At 44.2% G+C, this 19,197-nt stretch overlaps 1 protein-coding gene and 1 long non-coding RNA gene across 12 annotated transcripts in view; one reads left to right on the top strand and one right to left on the bottom strand.

Moving 5' to 3' along the window:
* The window catches only part of LOC128095989 (uncharacterized), a 38,614-nt gene extending 20,598 nt beyond the window's left edge, over window positions 1–18,016 (bottom strand). Inside the window, exon 1 of the long non-coding RNA XR_008213497.1 lies at window positions 17,964–18,016. This is a non-coding gene — a long non-coding RNA (uncharacterized LOC128095989). The remainder of the gene's footprint in view (window positions 1–17,963) is intronic.
* The window catches only part of Ccdc30 (coiled-coil domain containing 30), a 96,421-nt gene that overhangs the window by 38,590 nt on the left and 38,634 nt on the right, over window positions 1–19,197 (top strand). For 7 of the 11 annotated variants that reach the window (XM_052715001.1, XM_052715007.1, XM_052715002.1 and 4 more), the window contains 3 exons: window positions 299–433; window positions 4,775–4,938; window positions 10,148–10,367. The exons of 2 other annotated variants lie outside the window; for them this stretch is intronic. In XM_052715001.1, the coding sequence (XP_052570961.1) occupies window positions 299–433; window positions 4,775–4,938; window positions 10,148–10,367 (519 nt within the window). The remainder of the gene's footprint in view (window positions 1–298; window positions 434–4,774; window positions 4,939–10,147; window positions 10,368–19,197) is intronic. 2 more of the 11 variants (XM_052715008.1, XM_052715009.1) reach the window with 2 other exon arrangements.

Here is a 19,197-nt window from a genome sequence, read left to right on the forward strand (position 1 = left end):
TAATGACTGTAGACACCCAGTCTTTCAACCTGTAAAAGGTAAACACTGAAACACTGCATTTGGTACCATTTAAAACTGAACAATTTGTTAGGACCATTTCAAGAATCCTTTGTAGAAATTGTATTCCTTTGCAGGGAAATAGACTTGATTTATCCTACAGAATATCTGCATTTCTTTTTTGTTTTTGTTTTTTTAACATTTATTTTTGTTTTTTTTTTTACTTTTTAAAAATTATTATTTAAAACAATTTTAAATTTAAATATATTTTTATCATAAAAAATCTTCATTTCTTAAACAGGAATTCCAAAAATCAAAGTCAGAACTCCTGTGCCTTTATAAGGAAATTCAAAGTCTTCCAAGGCCTGAGGGCAGAGAGCAGTTTTTAATAGCATATAACCTGCTACAAAGAGAGAATTCTGAATTAGAAGCCAAGGTGAGATTGAATTATTGATTATTTGAGTGTTCAATAAATATTTAACATGTCTTGTATGTGGATAAAGTAAAAGGAAACTTTAAGTAGCAGATTTAGAAATCAAAATTTCTTTTACTAGGATATAACAAAATGACATATAGTGTAGGTTATAAATCAGGGCAAACATTTAGACTTCAACTGCCCCTGGATGTCTTAAATCAGCTTCCTATCAACCGAATTTCTGGAGTGTGGATTACGGTGTGGAATGTAGGAAGGGAAAGGTCCACAATCCAGGGAGATGTGTGGGGAACGGTCTACAACTAGCCTTTGCTTTGGGAACACTGCTAGCAAGGTGAGTCATCAGCACGCTGAGCATTCAATCCCACTCCTGAACAAAAACTGAGAAGAAGAGGAGGAGGAGGAGGAGGAGGAGGAGGAGGAGGAGGAGGAGGAGACAATGATGGAGGAGGAGATGAGAAGGAGGAAATGATGATGGAGGGGAGACAATGACAGAGGAGGAGATGAGGAAGAAATGATGATGGAGGAGGAGATGAGAAGGAGGAAATGATGATGGAGGAGGAGACAATGATGGAGGAGGTAATGATGGAGAAGAGATGAAGAGGAGGAGACAATGGTGGAGGAGGAGATGAAAAGGAGGAGGAGACAATGGTGGAGGAGGAGATGAAAAGGAGGAGGAGACAATGGTGGAGGAGGAGATGAGAACAACTCAAGACATTTCTAGTCTAAGACACAATATAAGATCACTTAATGCTCTTTAAGCCCTTGAATCTGCCCACAGGAGTTGTTGGTCTGTCTGTCTGTCTGTGAGGTTTTTGAAGAAGTCTGGCAGTTTTAACAGAATATTGTAGACTAGGCAGTTTAAATGACTATTGCCCACAGCTCTGCAGGTTGGGAAATCCAAAGTAGGGCGCCAATAGGTCCCCGTTTGGTGAAGGCTGCTTTCCAGTTTGCAGATGGCCATCTTCTCCTGGTTCTTTCTTCCTCCTCCTCTTTAATCTTTGTGTGTATGTGCATGATATATGTGTGCATATGAATATTTATGTGTGTGAGTGTGAACATGCTCATGCCACAGCATGTGTGGGGTCAACCTCAGCTGGCCTTCCAGTTGGCTTGAGTTAGGGTTTCTTATATTTTGCTACTGCCTATGCTAGGCTAGCTGGTCTGCAAGCTTTGCGTGTCCTCTTGGCTCTGCCCTGATCTTGTTGGAGGAGCACTGGGATTCTACACACGCCTCCACCCACTCCCACCCCATCCCCCATCACATCTGGCTTTATATGGGTTCTGACAATTCAAACTCAGGTCCTATGCTTTCACATCAAATGCTTTACCGCTGAGCCATCTCCCCAGCCCACGCTGTTCTCTGAAGGGTACCAATGTCATCATGAGAGCTCCACCTTTGTGCCCCAGCTGCTTCCTTAAGGCCTCCTCCTGAAACCACCTTATTAAGGGTGAGGGTTTCATTTTTTTTTTTAAATTTAAGCCAGGTGGTGGTGGCACACACCTTTAATCCCAGCACTCGGGAGGCAGAGGCAGGTGGATCTCTGTGCATTTGAGGCCAGCCTGGTCTACAGAGCGAGATCCAGGACAGGCACCAAAACTGCACAGAGAAACCCTGTCTCAAAAAACCAAAATAAATAAAATTTTATTTATTTATGTATTTTTTAAATGAGTGTTCTGTCTGCATGTATGCCTGCATGCCAGAAGAGGACTTCAGATCCCATTATAGCTGGTTGTGAACCACCATGTGGTTTCTGGGAATTGAACTCAGGTCCTCTGAAAAAGCAGCCTGTGTTCTTAACTACTGAGCCATCTCTCTAGCCCCAGGTTTCAGTTTCAGTTTCGGGATTTTGAAAGAATCACAGGCTGTTATCTGGAAGAAGGTCCCTCAGTTTGGATTTGTCGTGTTTCCCCTACAATACAGTGCAAGTGCCCCATTCTGGACAGCAGTCGTATGGAAATGATGTGAGTTTACCGTGTTTCCCTTTGCAATGATAACCGTCTGGTGGATGGCTTCTTTGGGATGCTGCATTTCTGCCCATTAAACTATGTTCATGAAACGTTTTTGCTTTGAGCCTTTGGATCCTGAAGCTTCTCTTTGGAACACGGAGCGCTCTAAACTTAAAGGTGCCCTGCTTGGCGGAAGGCAGGCTGTGCTGTATGGATTTGCCAAAGCTTCTTATTTCACAGACTTTTTGTCTGGGTCACAGCTAGAATCATGTCACAGAAATTTATAGCAGAAACAGGTGTGATCTTGTAGGCCAGCTCATTCAATTCCTACAAAGAGCCCGGGGACTCTAGGTGATTGAACTACTGCCAAGCTGTGTGACATTTCTCAGCCTGTGCTCTTTCTGTCCTACCCTAAGGTCTCACAGAGTGGAGCACTCAGCTTAGTTCTCTAGTATTTAAATGTGGCTTGAAGTTTAAATTCGATTGAAGTATTAACGCTAAGATCAAATGGAAGCTAGTCCTTTCCCACACTATCCATCTCCTAGAAGGGCCAATGGGATTAACTTTCTTCATGATAAATAGCGACATTTTGGGGCTGGAGAAATGGCTCAGTGGTTAAGAGCACCTATTGATCCTGCAGAGGATCCCAGTTCGGTTCCCAGTAGCCACACTGAGAGGCTCACAACTGCCTATAATTCCAGCTCCACGGCAGCTGGTTTGCTTTTCTGGATTACCCAGGCAACTGCATGTACATGCACATATATACACGTAATTGAAAAAAGAAAAAAGTATTTTTTCCAATTGCTTAAGAGACATCCCAACCTTGTTGTATGTGGGTCCAGAGGACCCAGAAAATGCTTGATGTTTGTGTTACTGTTGTTTTCAATTTATTAGAGAATTCAATCCGAGTTCTGCTCTCTGCTAGTCTTTAAAAACTAAAATTTTCGAGGCCAGCCTGGGCTACAGAAAGGTGCAAAGCTACACAGAGAAACCCTGTCTCAAAAAACCAAAAAAAAAAAAAAAAAACACAACTAAAATTCACTGTCATTATGTAATGTTTGCATTTTTAGAATAACTGTAAAAACTAAGTAGCATTTTGGAATTTATTTTCCTGCTTGCAAAATTAATGCATGCTCATTAAGAAAACTGTCTTCCAAGACCTGCCTCACTTACGGCCTGTCTCGCTGCTTCCTCAGCTCCTCATGTTGTGACCTCCTCCCTCCTCTTCAAAGCCGCTTGAGTCAGTAGTATGTCTCTCTTTGACCACATGCTCCCCACACTTTAAATAAGCCACCCATAACCTCCCATCTCCCAAGGTTCAAGGCCCACCTTCACTGGAAAGTGACGGCCCTTGGGAGAGGTGTATGCACGGGAGTCTATACTGCGCTCTGTAGTTTCTCTTCAGGGGAAGGAAAAGTCATAGGAGACAACGGAATCTCTTAAAATACATTGAAGTCGAGCTTTGTATTTAGTTCCCTGGCTCTTGGAATCAAGCACAGTTACTGTAGGAGCTTTGTGTTTTCAGACAAGCATCGTTTGCTCTAATTCAGGACCATGGTGGGAACCATCTCCATTTCCCAACCAGCCTCTACTCCTGGAAGGAGGTCTGCTTGGATTTCGTATGAACATAGAATGAATAACCCCAAGTAACCATTGAGGATGGGAAATCTACAAAATCTTCTAAAAGCAAACAAATAAAAATGCAACACAGTATCCCTCAAAGTGCCCACATGCACCGGATTCCCCTAGGAAGCTTATACAGATCTTCATTTCCCATCCAACACTGAGCCTGGGCCTCACAATATAGCCTTGTAAATAAACTATCAGATAGGCTGGCATTTAGGGGCCACCACAGTCAACAAGGAACCTTTCAAATGTTTTCAAATAAATATGGTCAGAATGGAAGAAATTTCCCTTCTATAAGGTGCTGGTAGCCTTCTAATATTTTCTCAAGGCACTATATTACTGCTTTTATGAATCAATGAAGCGCAGTCAAAACTTGGGGACAAAAATGTGTAGTGAGCATGTAAAAGCCAAGGGCTCACTGGAGTGCTGTTGCTGTTTGCTCCTTGTTCCTATTTAAAGGCACAACGCAATTTTAACAGCAACAGAAACGCCAACATCGAAGGCCAAACTATTTGTTTGGTTGTTTGGTTGGATGTTTGTTTGGTTGGTTGGTTGGCTGGTTAAATCATGGAGTTACATACCCATATGTCTACTGCAAACATGGATTACGTTATATACACCTGCAGAGTATTTAACTAGATTGCAGTAAGACTTGCTGTAGGGCTCCAGTTTGGATAACTTAAGGCAGTAATGAAGCATTTGGTGGAGTCGATCTACTTTCCTCACGGCTGCAAAATAGAACATTTGCTTTTTCACTTAACTTTACAGGTCTCAAAGTTTTCACAAGAATTGCAACAGTTAGAACATTGCTCTGTAGGGGACAGAACTGCCAATTTAATGACAAGTGACGGCCACGGTGAAGATCTGGTGTCTAAAGTGCCACTTTTGGAAGGAGAGGTTCTAAGCCCAAGTGAAGAAGGACAGGCACCCTGGTAAATTGAGAGACTCCTGAACACAGTAACTGGAGGGGCGTTTATTTGGCTTGGTTATCCTAAGGAGCTGACATTCATTTTCAAGAGATGTAATCAGAAAAAAATTAGTTTTAAGCATTTCCTAGAGTTTGTCTTTCTTTTTTTCCTTTTTTTTCCTTTTTTCTTTCTTTCTTTCTTTCTTTTTTTTTTTTTTTTTTTTTGAGACAAGGTTTCTCTGTGTAGCTTTGCACCTTTCCTGGAACTCACTCTGTAGCCCAGGCTAGCCTGGAACTCACAGAGATCCGCCTGGCTCTGCCTCCCAAGTGCTGGGATTAAAGGCGTGCGCCACCACTGCCCAACTGTCTTTCTTTTTTAAACAGTTGTGTGTTGAGTACTGTGGAAGAGAAGAGATGGACTGGGCAGTGACTAGGGTACCACTTGCAGTGGGCTGAGAGGGCATGCCATTTTCTGATGGAGCATTAACATTACATTTCAAAACTTTTCCTCTTGCCTTTGAAAGTTAGCATATGCTTTCTGTTGAAATGTAGGAAGCATGTAAAAGTAGAAATGGATTACAATAACCCACAATTCTCTTCCGGAAGAGAGACACTCTCACCCACCTCTCTTCTGTGCACACAGGTATGCAGGTAACTTGGTTTTGTTTTATTTTGTTTTGTTTTTCAAGGCAGGGTTTCTCTGTGTAGCTCTGGCTGTCCTGGAACTCACTCTGTAGACCAGGTTGGCCTCGAACTCATAGAGATCTGCCTGGCTCGGTCTCCAGAGTGCTGGGATTAAAGGCATGTGCCACCACCTCCTGGTGGTAAATTGTTTTTACATAATCAAGGCTGTACTCTATATACAGTTTCTGTTTTGCTGATCTTATTTGACATTATATCTGGTAATTGAGTTTTCAGAATGCTTCTCTTTTATTTATTTGTTTAATCTTGCTACTTAACCCTGTTTTTTATACATCTTAACCAAAATTATCCTTCACAGAAGTTTTGGAGGCTTTGGGCAAATGATCTGTTCTAATATGGCACAAAAACTAATAGAAACCAATTACTTTGTGTGGACAAAAGCCTAAAGGTCATTGAGAAGGAAACAGTAGATGCCCATGCTCCTTAGATGCCAACCTAAAGGACACTCTTTTCCATGAACTGGGGAGATTGGGTCCTGGTGTCACCAAATTTATTTCGGCATAAATGTTCTAAGATAGATACTGCTTTGCCAGTTTGGGAGCTCCTAAATTTTATGTTCTCTTAAAAATTTCTTTTAACTTTAGAGTTAGCTCTGAGTCCAAGATTCCCAACCAGGAAACAGAGAGGTGGAGGGGGAAGGGTGTCTTGGAGAGATGGGGTTGACAGGTGTGGGGTGGGAAGGGCATCTTGGCAAGATGGGCGTGTTCTCTGACAATGAGCCCAAAAACAAGGAACTGAGAAACTGGCTCACCATATTTAGGTTTGGTGGAATGCCAGGCGGTGGTGGCCCATGCCTTTAATCCCAGCACTCGGGAGGCAGAGCCAGGCAGATCTCTGTGAGTTCGAGGCCAGCCTGGTCTCCAAAGCGAGTTCCAGGAAAGGTGCAAAGCTACACAGAGAAACCCTGTCTCGAAAAACCAAAAAAAAAGAAAAAAGAAAAAAGAAAGCCTAATTCTAAAGCATGGGGACAGGTTTCAAGAGAAGTTGCCCTAGCATCTCATTAGATGAAGCTGGAAGGTGACAGGCAGGTCAGTTCATCCATTGTGAGCCACAGATGAAGAAGCAGTAGCCTGGAGCTGTCGGGATGTAGCAATCACCCTGAAAACTCTTCCCAGAAAGAACTGACAGTGTCAGGCAGACCTGCTCACCCGGCTGGGGCAGGTCACGGGTGGGTGGGGAGACTTGTCAGAGTAGCAAGGCTGGTGCCTTCGTTCCTCTGCGGTGGGAACTCTGCCGGGAGACAGACTCTGGGCTTCTTTCCAGAGAGCTCCTCTAGCAAGACCAACTTCCCGTGGTTGGGACTATGAGAACTCTAGGTTATCAGCCACATGCTTCTTCCCTCTCCCCCCATCTCAAATGGCTCCTGTTTCATGACCTGTGCCCCTTGGCAGGTTCCACTTCAGTCAGATCTGGAACACAGCCACACTCAGCATCAACCATTTGTCCACTGTGTGCGGGCAGGTGCTCCAAGCAGAGGGAGAGCACAAACTAAGACAGGTTTAACGTTATGGTCTGATGGGAGGAGGTAGTTACACGAGGCGGTGCTGGCTTCATAGTCTGTCAAGGGCCAAATCAGGGTGCAGGGAGACAGAGACAGAGACAGAGACAGAGATGGGCAGCAGCAGCAGAATGTGATGTTGAAAGGGCATAGGTTTGTGTGAGGTCCTTTAGAAGAACTCTAGGGAAGGGGAACAATCAGAATCAGATGCAGGCAGACTCCCGAACATAGAGGCACATGGGATGCTTGCATCAGAGAGGTGTTTGCTTGCTGGTTTTGCAATATTGGGGTTAATCATGGGGCTTCCCATGCGCTAAAGAAGCACCCAACACTGAGCTCTGTCCACAACCCTAGTTAGTAATTTAGACAATAAAAGCTCCTTTAGAGTTTAGCAGCCTGGGCAAAACAATAGGTTAGTGCTTGAGGAAAATCACTCTGGCTGCTATGTGTAAAGCATTTTTTTAAAAAAAAAAAATCAGTGGGCTGGAGAGATGGCTCAGAGGTTAAGAGCACTGACTGTTCTTCCAGGGATCCTGAGTTCAATTCCCAGCAACCACATGGTGGCTCACAGCCATCTGTAATGAGATCTGGTGCCCTCTTCTGGCCTGTAGACATACATGCAGGCAGAACATTGTATACATAATAAATAAATAAATCTTTAAAAAAAATTCAGTGGGACTTTGGGATTAGTGACTCTAATCGGGATGAAGAAGATATAGTAACCTGAATATGGAGAAAGGCTTTTAAAATGTAAGAGGTGGCTGGGGAGATGGCTCAGGCAGCGAAGGGCTTGCCGGGCAAGCATGAGGACCTAGGTCCAGATCTCCAGTACCCATGTAAAAGCCAGGGACAGTGATGCTCGCCTGTCCCTCTACTGGCTTGGCATGTGGAGATGGACGGGTCTCCAGAATTCATGGCCCAGCCCATCTAGCTAAGCTGGCGAGCTCTAGGTCCAGTGAGAGACCCTATCTCAAAAAATAAGGGGAGAGCCAGCGAGACGGCTCAGAGGATAAGGGTGCTTGCCACCAAGCCCGAGTATGATCGCTAGAACCTGTATGACAGAGGACAGAACTGACTCCCACAGGTCGTCCTCCGACTTTCACACATGCACAGTGGCATGCGAGCACGCTTGTTATACACACACACACACACAACTGAAATGTAATACAAATTTAAATAAATAAAATAACTTGAATTCCAGCTGAATTGTTTTGTCTGTTTGCTGATTTGGAGAACATGTCTATTGTTATGACAAAATACTTGGGACTGAATTTTTTTTTTTTTGGTACGACTGAATTTTTTTTAAGACGTTTATTTGGCTCATGGTTCTGGGGGTTCAGAAGCATGGCACCCATCTCTGTGAGGGCCTTCCTGCAGATGGCATTACAGCAGAAGGGACACACGCAAGAAGGGGTCATGTGACTAGTCAGGAAGCAAGGAGGGGACAGCCATGTTCTTTTTTCCTGTTTTCCTTTGTGTCCATGTTTTCATGTGTGTCCACATGTGCATGTATGGAGGTGCATATGCATGTTTGTGTGCCTGCATGTCAAGGCCCCGGGTTGATGTCAGGAGTCATCCTCGACTGCCTTTCCACCTTGTTGGTTGAAGGATATCTCAAACTGTTCTCACTGGCTGGCTTGCTCAGGGGATCTCCTCGGGGAAGCAATAAAACCATGTCCAAACAGGAACAGTGTGTCTCCATTAGCTGCTGTTTTAAATAACATTATTATGAGCAGCATCGAACACTCAGTTTTTCTCTTATGAAGCATTTTATCGCTATTACGATATATTCGTGGAGACTGGGGTTACAGCTCACTAGCGCAGCACCACCTAACACACGTGAAACCCTAGATCCAATTCCCAGCACCACAGAACAATGTATGTTCACGGGTTGCAAGTTTTCAGACTCTAAACATTTTAAGATGGTTTAGGGCTTTTTTTTTTTTTTCTTTTTTTGAGACAGGGTTTCTCTGTGTAGCTTTGCACCTTTCCTGGAACTCACTTTGGAGACCAGGCTGGCCTCGAACTCACAGAGATCCACCTGACTCTGCCTCCCAGGTGCTGGGATTAAAGGCGTGCGCCACCACCGCCCGGCAGGCTTTCTTTTTTTAATCAGTTATTTTTATGTGCATGAGTGTTTTGCCTGCATGCATGTCTGTGCATCACGTGCATGCCCGGTACCTATGGAGGCTGGAAGAAGAAGTCCAATTCCCCTGAACTAGAGTGACAGATGGTTTTGAGCTGCCAGCTAGGTATTGAACCCGGGTCCTCTGACAGAGCAACCAGTGCTCTTAACTGCTGAGCTACCTCTCCAGCCTCAGAATCTAAATATTTTTATGGCTCTTGATTTGTGCCTTCTTGAATGTGGGTGACAACTCTGACTGGCGAGGCCAGCAGTGCTGGGCTCCAAGGTGCCCCAAACAAATGTCAGATTGGAGGGACAGAAGTAAACGTGGGGCTGGGGTGAGCTTAGTGGCAGAATGCTTACCTAGCAAGCAGAAAGCCCTGGATTCAGTCCCGGCACTGCCAAAAAAACAACGGCAGAAGCAAAATGCAGCAAAACACCCAGCACGTTGGTGTGCACTCCAGTCTTCTGTCCTCCTTTAGCGCACATCAACGATTAACCAAGCCATATATTACTACTCAGCCTAATTACTGTCTAGATATCCTTATTTCTTAAGTATAAACCTCTTACAGCCCACTGTAGCCTCGTTGCCTGTTGAAGTACCTGCATTTGAGTGGCATTTGGAACTCTTTATGATCTGAATCTGCCCAGTGCAATACTAAAAGTCCAGAGAGGATAAAAAAAAATCATTTAAACTGGTTGTTGGGCTGTAAACAAAAGTATATGATGGGTCATCTCCTTGACTGTGAGTGAAAAAATAAGAGTCGTTGCTATAAAATGCACAAGAACAACTTGCAGCCGTACAATTCAAGTTTGAAAGAACAATCCGCTAGTGTGTAGGATTTTCTTCATTATTCTGCCACAAGAATATTTGTTTGATAGATCTTTTATTGTTATATTTGTACCAAGTTCTGAATTAGGAGAAAGTAAGCAGGAGGAAATGCCAGAGGAGTCAGTGAAGGCGGCCACTTTTCCAAGAGAGAGGCAGGAGGAGCCCCAGCAGAATCGAGACTCGGGAGGCCCTGAACAGCTGTTGGCCATGGAGCCCAGAGAAGTTGGGAGGCTTGGAGAAGAGCTGAGCCTCCAGTCTCAGAGCTGTGGGGATAGTTCAGATGACAGTAGCACCCAGGTAGGTGCTGCAGACACGCGCTCTGGGTCTGGCCCCTCCGACTAGAGAAGCACCATTTTTTTCATCTCCTCTCTTTCTTTTTTGGTTGTTTGTTTGTTTGTTTTGTTTCCAGACAGGGTTTCTCTGTGTAGTTTTGGTGCCTGTCCTGGATCTCGCTCTGTAGACCAGGCTGGCCCTGAACTCACAGAGATCCGCCTGGCTCTGCCTCCCGAGTGCTGGGATTAAAGGCGTGCGCCACCACCGCCCGGCATCATCTTCTTTCTTTCTTTTTTCTTTCTTTCTTTTTTTTTTTAAGATTTATTTATTTATTATGTAATACAGTATTCTGTCTGCACATATCCCTGCAGGCCAGAAGAGGGCACCAGATCTCATTACAGATGGTTGTGAGCCACCATGTGGTTGCTGGGAATTGAACTCAGGACCTTTGGAAGAGCAAGCAGTACTTTTTAACCTCTGAGCCATCTCTCCAGCCCCATCATCTTCTTTCTTAATGTCCGTCTCTTAGATAACTTTACAGCCACGGCTTAACTGGTAATGAACTCACAAAGTCTGAACCTGTTGATCCGCTTTATTAAAGAAGGGCCCCACAACTCTGTTGGGGTGGTTCTCTCCTCCTGCCTTCCTGTGGGTTCTGAGCATGGAAGTCCCCACTGAGCCTTAAGCTCGAGGCGGGTTCAGCAGGAACACATCTGCCACCAGTGGGTGGGGCGAAGGGATGGCAGGATCTGTGCCACCCTTCTGATTCCAGGGAGTGTGGTGAACCAAGTGTTCACTTTAGTAGAGAAAATGACCTCGGGGAATTGTTCTAAATATGGCCCCTTGCTATTTACTGCAGGTGTGCCTGTAAAAGAATTCAAGGGAGTGGCTGCCAGCCCCACTTTGGTTCTTAATCTTACAGGACTCCATTGTACAGAGTAAAATTGCTCTGTGAAACCTTCCCAGAAATTACTTTGAGATCCTCAGAGGACTGTTGTGTTCGCAAGTAAGCCACCTTCAAAGAGCTGATGAACTGCCAGGTGCTTTCCTGCAAGCCCAGAATTTGAGAGGTAGAAGCAGGCGGATCAAGAGTTCTGGGTCACCTTCTGTTACTTTGCGGCTAGCCTGGGCTGGATAGGTTCTGTCTCAAAAAAAAAAAAAGCAGGGGGAGAGGGGTTGATACTATGTACTTGAGAAGAAGTAAGTCAAGGGAATACTTTACTAAAGAAAGGCTGGAGAGTTGACTCAGCAGTTAAGAGTAAGCACTGCCCTTGCAGAGAAACTGAACTTGATTCCCAGAACCTACAGTGGGTGACTCATAATTGCTTGTAACTCCAGCTCGGAGACTTAACGCCTCTGGCCTCTGAGGGTACCTGCAGTCACATGCACAGATACACACACAGAGAAACATAAGTAAACCCTTAGTTTTTATTATTTATTTACTTATTTTGAAACAGTATCTCACTGTGTAACCATGACTGGTCTGGAAATTCATAGAGGCCAGGCTGAATCACAGAGATCTACATGCCTCTCCAGAGTGCTAGGATTAAAAGCATGGGAAACCATGACCTGCCCAAAATAAGTTTTGGGGGTTTTGTTTGTTTGTTTGTTTGGTTAGTTGGCTGGTTTTGTTTTGTTTCAAGAGAATGCCTTGGCTGTCCTGGAACTAGCACTGTAGACCAGGCTGGCCTCCAACTCACAGAGATTTGCCCTGCCTCTGCCTCCCAAGTGCTGGGATCAAAGGCATGCCCCATCATCACCCAGCTAGTTTTTTTGTTTTTAATGTAAGTCGAGGGCTTGAAATGTAATCATACCCAGGATGGAATCTAGCATGGGGAGAGAACAGGAGAAGGAGGAGAGGAAAACATACATTTGGAAATGGAATTTAAAATTTGCAGAAGCTATATAATTAAAGAAAATAAACCCAGGTTTGGTGGCTCATGACTGTAGACTCACCAGAGACTGAAGAGAGAGGACCATACAGGAGTTCAAAGGCAGCCTGTGCTGCAGAATGAGACCTTGTCAGATCTCTCTGTCTCTGTCTCTCTCTGTCTCTCTCTCTCTCTCTCACACACACACACACACACACACACACACACACACACACACACACACACACACAAGGAGATTCAGATCTTGTTTGGCTTGGAAACCCAAAGAAGAATATGACATCAAACGCCCAACAGTAAGTCCCTTTGGGACCCCCAGCTCTCCCTTTCTAGGACACTGGGCCAGAGCAGCAGGCTTGAGAAGGTGCTGAATGGAACACAATTACAAAATCTTTGTTATTGTTGTTTGGGGTTTTGTTGTTGGCTTGGTTGGTTGGAGGGGGGGGGGCAGTCAGGTTATTGCTTTGCAGCCAGGCTAGCATGAAATTCAATATGTAGCCCAGGCTAGCCTCAAACTCACAATCTTCCCGGCTCACTCCTGAGTGATAAGATCACAGGTTTGTGCCACCATGCTTAGCCAAGACTATAAAAATTTTGCCTGCATGTAACTTAGTGTCTGAAAAGCAATTTCTGACTAGTTGGTTAGTTTGCTGTATCTTTCCCCTTTGTCTGAAGCACTTGTTCCTCAACACCTAGTAACAAAGACCAAAACTGGGAGGGACCAGTGGAGGGAGGGTGGGGGAAGACCAGGAGGGCAGGGAATGAGGGTGGATCGATCAAAACATTACATGCATGTATGAAATTCTCAACAGAAACAGGGACACTCACATAATGACAAATAGAACGTTTGAAACTACAAAATATGCAAAAAACTTCTAAGAAAATTTTGAGCGTAGCCACTTTGTGGAAGGGCAGATAGTTCTCCATACCATGCAGCCTCTTAGGACTTCAGCAAATTCTAGTGTAGGTCAGTAAGTTTTCCCCCTAATGGTGTGGGTTATTGAAAAAAGTTGAAGTTCTTGTGTTTTCAACCAAGACGAATTGCCTGGGATGAAGAGAATAAGGTCAATGGAGCTAACGCCTGCATTAGGATCCAGCTAATGATTTGTGGTCCCAGAGGACCCACTCTTTCCACCTAGTTATTCTAAATTCTTCTCAAAACTCAAGGTAAATGTCTGTCGTGGGGGGAGGAGCAGCACTGGGTGTCAAAGTTCACCCTAAGTTGAAAAGTTCTGTATCAGGATGAGTGTGTGCAGACCACAGGGACCCCCATACGCTGTCACCATCTGCCTGCACATAGTAGTTGTCATAGTTCTGTAGGCCATGTGTGTGTCTATTGTTAGATAAGCTCAGAGTTTGGAGATGATGTAGAGAACTGTGTTACCTCTATAAACAAGATCAGGACCTACAGCCCACCCTACTGAAGCTTCAAGACAGATGCCAGCCCACATGCCTCACCTTTGTCCAGGAAAGGGGCGGCATTGAATCAGTGGAATGTGCTGGATATCCCTGTTGCCTGCTGGGCAAGGCTGCAAATGCACTTTTGGCCTGAGATCTCCCTCTTTGTCTTCCAAGGCTGTTCTCTCATGTCTCTTCCCAGTTCGATGTGTGGCATATCTAATGGGGCTTACCCCATAGCACTTGGATTACTTGGGTTTGGGGACATAACAGTTGCTTAGCCTTGGTTATTCTGGGTGAAAGACATGTGATAGGTTTAGGGGGAAAGATACTAGCTTCTGTTTCTTTTAATTAAAAAGACAATGTGTGTGCGTGTTTTGCCTGCATATATGTATGTCTATGCACTCTGGGACTGGAGTTACACATGGTTGTAAACCTCCTTGTGGGTGCTGGGAATCACCCACGTCCTCTGGAAGAGTAGCACGTGCTCTTAACCAGTGAGCCATCTCTCCAGCTTCTCTGTTATTTTTAAATGCAATTATCGACATAGTTTGAATTGCATAGGCTCAAATGTTTGAATACTTGGTCCCCAGTTGGTGGAAAGGTTTAGGAGAGATTGTGAGAGAGAGGGTGTTGTTGGAGGAGGTGTGTCACTAGGGGCAGACTTAAACTAGCACCACTCCCTGTCTCTTGCTTGTGGTCGGAGATGTGAGCTCTCCGCTGCCCCTAGTGGCCTTTGCTCCGCCATCATGGACTCTAGCCCCCTGGAACCATGTGCCTAATTACATGCTTTCTTTTATAAGTTGCCTCGGCCACAGTGTTTTATCACAGCAACAGAAAAATAACTAACGGGGCTGGAGAGGTGGCTCAGTGGTTAAGAGCACTGGCTGTTCTTCTAGAGGACCCGGGTTCAATTCCCAACACCCACATGGCAGCTCACAACTGCCTGTAATTGCAACTCTAGGAGACTCAACAACCTCATACAGATATACATGCAGGCAAAACACCAATGCACATAAAATAAAAATAGATAAATCATTTTTTTTAAAAAAAAAAAAAAAAGGAAAAGTAACTAAGACCCCACACAATGCAAACATTTGAAATAGGTGCTGCAATTGTTTTGACTGAACCCACAAAGTCACCATAGACACATCACCTGTCCTGTTCTGGTTTCTTTCTGTTGCTGTGATAGAACGCTCTGACAAAAGCCACTTAGAGGAAAGGATTTATCTGACTTCCACTTCTAAGTCACAGTCCATCGCTGAGGGAAGGCAGGGCAGGAGCTCAAGCAGAAACTGAAGTCAGCCTACTTGCCATTCCACACAGCATGACCTCTAACAACTCAGTCACAGCAGAGAAAGTGCAGCAGAAACCATGGAGGAGCTCTGTTTGGTGGATGGCACAGACTCCACCAGCTTCCTTAACCACCTACCCAGGGAATGGTGCCGCCCATGGTGGGCTGGGTTCTCCTATGTCAACTAACGGTCAATCAATATCCCGTTGTGGAAACAGAACTTCCTCTTAGTGTAGTTTGACCAAGGGGGAGCCCAAATTTGAATTTCCTACTTCCTTCCATCTGTGGTCTGTGGTCTATCTGTGGTGTGTGTGTGTGTGTGTGTGTGTGTGTGTGTGTGTGTGTGTGTGTGTGTAAAATGTGTTCTTATTGCCTGTTTGTTGTGCCTGTGGTCCTGTGTCTGTGCCTAAAAGGGGGATTTTCTATGTATTTATTGAGTAGCACAGAAAATAAGGAATGGAATATACTTTTTTACAGAGCTCTTTACCAGAGCTTTACAAGGGAAGAGGTTATTTACTGACCCCCAATGGTTCATATATAGCACTCAAGACCTCACACAGATATTATCAACCTATATTCACATGTTGCTTGCAACATTAAATGGGATATTTGTTTTGTTTAAGGTTGCTTCAACCTGCTGGCTGTTTTCAGCAAATGATCACCACCACCCACCACCACCACACACACACCACACACACACACACACACACACACACACACACACACACACGCACATACACACACACACACACACACACACACACACACACAACATAACATTCTGGATATCAAAGTATGGAAGAGTCCATAACTTAAGATTAAAGTTGTGCATTTAGCTTGGTCTGTAGAAGTCAATTGCTTGGGAAATCCTAGGCATAGTGAGGTTGGTTATATCACTCTCTTAAAGGCAGGCTGAATTTAGGCCTAGTACACAGTAGGACAACAGGCTAAGTACACAGGTTTTAAATTATCTCAAGGTATATTATTAACTTGGCTGCAAGGTCAGACAAAAGTCCAGTCTCTAAAAGCAAGAGATGTCAGAAAATGTAGCACCGCATATCTGACCCCTCAACCGGAATTCCTTTGGATGGCTCTAGGTTGGGTCAAGTTGACAGTTTAAGCTCACTAGGCCGCTCCCACCTGCATTACTCCCTATTTCCTTTACTGCCCCTGCCCCAGACAAGCACTAATCTACTTTCTGTCACCATCGATTTGTCTGCTCTGGGTCTTTCTGGCATATTTAGCATTGTATAAGAGACGGCCCTTTGTGACTGGCATGTTTCAAGTTATAGGTTTTCAAGGCTTATTCAAGATGGTAGTATGTATCAGTGATTCATCATTCTTTTTCAGGCTGCTTAATTTTTTCATGGTTATACCGTATTTTATATGAGTTGTTGATTGATTATTATGAATAGGAATGCTGTGAACGTTTATGCATGTTCATCTCATGTTTGGTCTGGGGTTTGTTTGTTGTTTTTTTTTTTGAGTCGAGGTCTCTATAAAGCTCAGGCTGCCTGGCATTCAGCTCTAGAGCCCCTACCTCAGTCTCCCTGGTGCCAGAGTTCCATGCATACACCATCCCAAGAGCTCATATATTTCTAATTCTATTATTTCAACATCAAAGAATAAAACTCCTGGGTCACACAAGTAATGTACATGGTCTCAGTTTCTCCTCTCCATCTTTGCCAAAACCATTATTGTTTCATTTTAGTGTCTATAAAGTAGTATTTCATTGTGGCTTCGATTTTTTTTTTTTTTTTTTTTTTTTTTTTTTTTTTTTTTTTTTGGTTTTTCGAGACAGGGTTTCTCTGTGTAGCTTTGCGCCTTTCCTGGAACTCACTTGGTAGCCCAGGCTGGCCTCGAACTCACAGAGATCCACCTGGCTCTGCCTCCCAAGTGCTGGGATTAAAGGCGTGCGCCACCACTGCCCGGCGGCTTCGATTTTTATTTTGCTAATGAGTAATGACATGGTGTATTTTTAAATGTTTTCATCAGTCTCTTATGCATTGTCATTAGAGAAATGTCTAATCAGCTCCTTTCCCTAGCTTTAATTGGATTACATTTGTCTTATCTCATTGAGTTGTAAAAGTTCATCATATATTCTGTATATATCTTATTAGATACTTGATACCCCTCAGGGGGCCATCTCTTTATTTTCCTCACACTACCCATTAAGATACATGTTTTTATTATATAAACACCGATCTATGAATTTTTAAAATTCTTCTCATGCCTATATATGTGTGTGTGTGTGTGTGTGTGTGTGTGTGTGTGTGTGTGTGTGATGTGTATGCACACCTGCTTGCTTGTGAGTATACACGTGTACAGACACATATGAGCACACATATAACCGGAGGCCCAAGGTTGGTGTTGGAAATCATCCTTGATCAGTCTTCCACCTTATCTTTGAGGCAGGCTCTCTCAATCAAACCCAGAGGTGGCTGATAGGGCTAGTCTAACTAGTCAGCTTGCTCAAGGATTGCCTGCCTCTACCTTCCAGGCAAGAATTACTGTCAGGCAGCTACTTCCACCCACCCACACATTTTTTGTGGGTTTGAGGGACCTGACCTATGGTTATCTTGCTTGCATAGCAAGCGCTTTAACCACTGAGGCATCTCCCCCAGACCCTGCCCCCATTTACAATTGTTTGTTTGTTTCGAGACAGGGTTTCTCTGTGTAGCCCTGCCTGTCCTGGAACTTGCTGTAGACCAGGCTGGCCTTGAACTCAGAGATCCACCTGCCTTTGCTTCCCAAGGGCTGGGATTAAATGTGTGCACCACTATACTCAGCCCCATTTACACTTTTTTTAATGTTTGTTTCTTCTGAGTCTATTTTTATGCTTTTAGCTTTATAATAAAATCTGTAGTAAAAAATTTTCTCCAGTCCCACCCAGCCCCATGGTCCCACAGCTGCTTATAAAATAATCACTCAGAAGCTTATATTAATTATAACTGCTCAGCCATTAGCTCAGACTTATTACTGACTAACTCTTAAATTAACCCATAATTCGTATCTATGTTTAGCCATGTGGCTTGGTACCTTTTCTCAGTTCTGCCTTGTCATCATGCTTCCTGTGTCTGGCTGGTGACTCCTCTCTCCTCTCTTCCTCTTCCCAGCATTCTCCGAGTCTGCTGGCCCCACCTATACTTCCTGCCTGGCTACTGTCCAACCAGTGGTTTTTTTTTTTTTTTTTTTTTTTTTGGTTTTTCGAGACAGGGTTTCTCTGTGTAGCTTTGCGCCTTTCCTGGTACTCGCTTTGGAGACCAGGCTGGCCTCGAACTCACAGAGATCCGCCTGCCTCTGCCTCCCGAGTGCTGGGATTAAAGGCGTGCGCCACCACCGCCCGGCCCCAACCAGTGTTTTATTAAACCAGTGTACAAGAGCATCATCCAACAGCAAAAATTTTGGATCCATTAGCAGATACCTTTATTTTGTATGTGACTAGTCAGTTGTAGCAGTAAGATTTATTGAAAGGAAACCACCTGTTGTAAAGAAAGAAATAAAAAGATAAATGTGGAATTGATTCATGAGGGAAAACTGATTATTTGTATTTGAACTTTCTATTTCCCAAATAAGGAAATTGTTTTTTTCAATGTGTTTGTGTGTTTTCTTGCATGTATGTCTATGCACCAATCACATGCAGTGCCTGAAGAGGCCAGAAGAGGGTGTTGGATCTCTGCTCGCTGGCTCTCTCCCTCTCTCTCCCTCTCTCTCTCTCTCTCTCTCTCTCTCTCTCTCTCTCTCTCTCTCTCTCTCTCTCTCTCTCCTGTGTGTGTGTGTGTGTGTGTGTGTGTGTGTGTGTGTGTGTGTGTGTGTGTGTGTGTGTATGTGTGTGTGTGTGGTCTTCAACCCTGGTGCCAGACGGTAATATCTAGTATTTTGCTATATTAGCTTAATCTTCTTAAACGTACAATTTTAACAACACACCAGCCAGATGCTAAACTTCTCAGAATGCTTATAAATAGAAAAAGACTTGTGGGAGCCTCTCTCATGAGCAAGTCTGTGAGTTATATCAGTCAGAAGTATTTTGTGACGTCAGCTGTAGATGCTGACGAGTCTGGTTAACACTAGTCCAGGGGAGGTTACTTTCCTACTAGTCTTGAGCCAAGTTGGAAGCAGTTATTATGTTAATTTTGTAGGCCTAAAACTGTTTCTAATGTTTGGGTATTTTGCTGTGCTCTGGGTCCCACACTAAACCACCCATGTGCATTAAGCAATACGATGAGATAGGAATGTAATCAGTGCATCTTACAGGTGGAGGAACGGAGGCTTT

Source organism: Peromyscus californicus, unplaced genomic scaffold, assembly GCF_007827085.1.
Source record: "Peromyscus californicus insignis strain IS unplaced genomic scaffold, ASM782708v3 Scaffold_5__1_contigs__length_169319896, whole genome shotgun sequence".
In the NCBI taxonomy this organism is placed as follows: Eukaryota; Metazoa; Chordata; class Mammalia; order Rodentia; family Cricetidae; genus Peromyscus; species Peromyscus californicus.